Source organism: Sinocyclocheilus rhinocerous, unplaced genomic scaffold (assembly GCF_001515625.1).
Source record: "Sinocyclocheilus rhinocerous isolate Xijiao unplaced genomic scaffold, SAMN03320098_v1.1 scaffold1001, whole genome shotgun sequence".
NCBI lineage: Eukaryota > Metazoa > Chordata > Actinopteri > Cypriniformes > Cyprinidae > Sinocyclocheilus > Sinocyclocheilus rhinocerous.
Window position 1 is genome coordinate 148,453 of NW_015666593.1, and position 2,990 is coordinate 151,442.

General features: G+C 43.3%; 1 protein-coding gene across 1 annotated transcript in view; it reads right to left on the bottom strand.

Annotated features, from left to right (window-relative positions):
* LOC107732951 (guanine nucleotide exchange factor VAV3-like) overlaps nucleotides 1-2,990 on the bottom strand; it is a 63,171-nt gene that overhangs the window by 43,053 nt on the left and 17,128 nt on the right. The window contains exon 11 of the mRNA XM_016544423.1: nucleotides 1,998-2,066. Within this exon, the coding sequence (XP_016399909.1) occupies nucleotides 1,998-2,066 (69 nt within the window). The remainder of the gene's footprint in view (nucleotides 1-1,997; nucleotides 2,067-2,990) is intronic.

Here is a 2,990-nt window from a genome sequence, read left to right on the forward strand (position 1 = left end):
GAAGCGGTGGCTGCACACCTCTGCCCCCCCACTGCCATCAGATGGAAGGCAAAGGCCACTCATCCCTTGAAGCCTCCCGAATGACTTCAGCCCTCGCTGGTCGTGCTTACACCTCGGCAGGCGAAGCTGCATCTGCTTTACACTCTATGGCGGTGCTCCAAGTGTACCAGGCGAAGCTCCTTCGCGCCATGGATGAGTCTGGGCCAGAACACTTTGCAGCGGTCAGAGAGCTGTGCAGCGCCACCGATTTGGCCCTGCGCACCACAAAGACGACTGCACAGGCCATTGGGAGGTCGATGGCCAGCCTGGTGGTGCTGGAACGCCACCCTGAGCCCAGGCAGCGCTCGCGCTCTGCAAAGCGCCACCCTTTCCCGAAGCGCCAGGGACCCCGGCCCAAGATTGTGCTGGACCCTGTGCCTCAGAAGCCATCCTGATCCCTCAGGAAGGAAGAGGAGGGGGCAAAGTCTCGCTGTGGCCGGACCACCCCCCAAACTGCCTCGTATGTGTTCCCAGTTGCCCCGTCCAGTTCCGGGTGCTGGGAAAAATGTTTATTGCATGCAAAGGGCCCGTTCTAGCGCCCAAGTGTACAACCGCTGTGATAGCGGACAAAATAAAACACAAACATACTCAAAAAGAGAGCAAATTTCCTCTTCCAAACACGGCGAGCCCCGGGTCCCTTCAAAGCGACCCACCGCCCGAACCAATTTGCTATGATGCTGCACGACTCTGTCGTCGCTTCAGTCGATATGAATCAGTGATCCTATGCCGAGCACCTGCTTATATAGCCAGATACCCCGCCCATTTTGGAGGGCTCGGGCGCGCTGCTTCGCCATAGGCTCACGCAGCTCCGCTACGCCGTCATTGGTTCATTTCTGAAACAATGGCAGTGCAGATGCAGTGCAGAAAGGCTTCAGTAAATCGGAGAAAAGGAGTTTCCCGTAGCATCTAGCGACGCAGTACTCGTTCCCGTATCTCAGGGAACCGAGGTTACGTTAGTAACCGAGTACGTTTTCAGGGCTCAATGGCCCTGATTTTTCTATGGCCAACAGTTTTTAGGGCTTTTAATATCATTAAAGCAAAAGAGAGAGAACCCAAATACTAAAAGACATTATGAAGATCATGTTCTTTTCATGAAAATCTGTTCTCAAATTGTCCTGATAATAGAGTATAATTAGTAATAAAAGAATTGAATGAAAAACATCATGTTTGGAATGAAAAATATACATCTCCAGAGGAAATTATTTCATTTCAACAGCGTGTACAAACATCTCCAAATACTGAAAGAGGCCTTTCAAAGGACCCCACTGGGATGACGTGGATCTCGGCTGATTTCCATTTTAAAAGGTAGCCTCTGCTCAAACACTCACTTATGAGTCTAAATTAAACACACCATTTTACAGGCAGTCAGGTAGATGAGTTCAGTCTCTGTCTGAGCAACTCTCACAGCTCTCATCCGGCTAAACCAATCAACACTGAGATGATAATTCAAACAAATTAAATCATCGCAGGCCTCTGTTCCATTACGGCGTCTCACATAGCCATTAATCTGCTTTCCTCCTAGTCTGCCAGTGAGACTGAAATGAGCCGTTGACATCACTTCACATACTAGAACCCCATAATCTCATCGATATTAAAGAAAACATTACCAAGTGTACGCAGGGATGATCTTATGCTGATGTCACATGCTAAAGAGAAATCAAGGCTGGTAATGTGCGTGACATCTTAAGATGAGAGTTTTGTGGCTTTTAGTCTATGTGTGTTAGGGTTGAGGCCATCAACCTTACATTGACGAAACTGCGCAGTACTTCCTAGTAGCCATTCGTGGTTCATGATTGCCAAACATTCAGGTTCGGGAGGAAATACATCAAACAGGGAATAAAATTGCACTTGCAAAGACATTTTATGTGTTCTTTAAGCATTTCATAATGTCTTAAAATCAATAAATCTATACTTCCTGAAAGATTTTGCTGTAGATTCCATAAGACATTTATACTTACTCTCATGGCATCAAGGGCTAATCGTAGGTTGCTCTTTTCTTTGTTGTCACTAGTATATTTCACCAATTCCTATATGAAAAATTAGAGAAAAATGACTTGAATACACCTCTTGTAAGATAAGCATGTTTTTAATTTTTGAAATAAATTTTGGAGTATAAAGTCATGATGATACTGTCCAGATATCACAAAGAAGGGGGAAAAAAATCCTCATCAAAATAGTGAAATTCTTGAAATGAAAGAAGTAGTTTGGCATATATTTTATTATTTCTTATTAGAAAACAATGAATATTTGAACAAAAGTACAGACCTACTCACATGACAAGGGGAAAAATAGATATAATCACACATTTCATTAATTTGTTCCATCATTTTAGGTAAATCATGGCCATGTTGTATTAATATGCTCCCTTGTTTTAGTTTAGGTAAATTGTGTTTCCACATGACGTGTGTGGCTCTGTACAGAAGTGCTTCAATGACTATTAATATTTGAATTTTTTGACCATCAAATCATGCAGTATGGCCTATAAAATTAAACTTTTAACAAATGAAATATTTTTGTGAAAATGTTAACGCATCTTTGAAAACAATTTGAAGCACTAAGAATTTGATGTGTTTTAAAGGGGTCATATGACGTTGCTAAAAATAACATTATTTAGTGTAATGCAATGTGTTTATGCGGTTTAAGGTTAAAAAACACATTATTTTCCACATACTGTACATCATTGTTTCTCCTCTATGCCCCGCCTTTCTGAAACGCGTCGATTTTTACAAAGCTCATCGGTCTGAAAAGCGAGGTGTGCTCTGATTGGCCAGCTATCCAGTGCATTGTGATTGGCCGAATACCTCAAGCGTGAGACGGAAATGTTACGCCCCACACATACTGTTGATGCCGTGTCCGGCCGGAGCGACGAGACAAAAACAATAAAACCCATTATAAACGAGGCAGTTGTTGCATCCAGTGGGGACATAATTACGGATTATAATGACTTACAC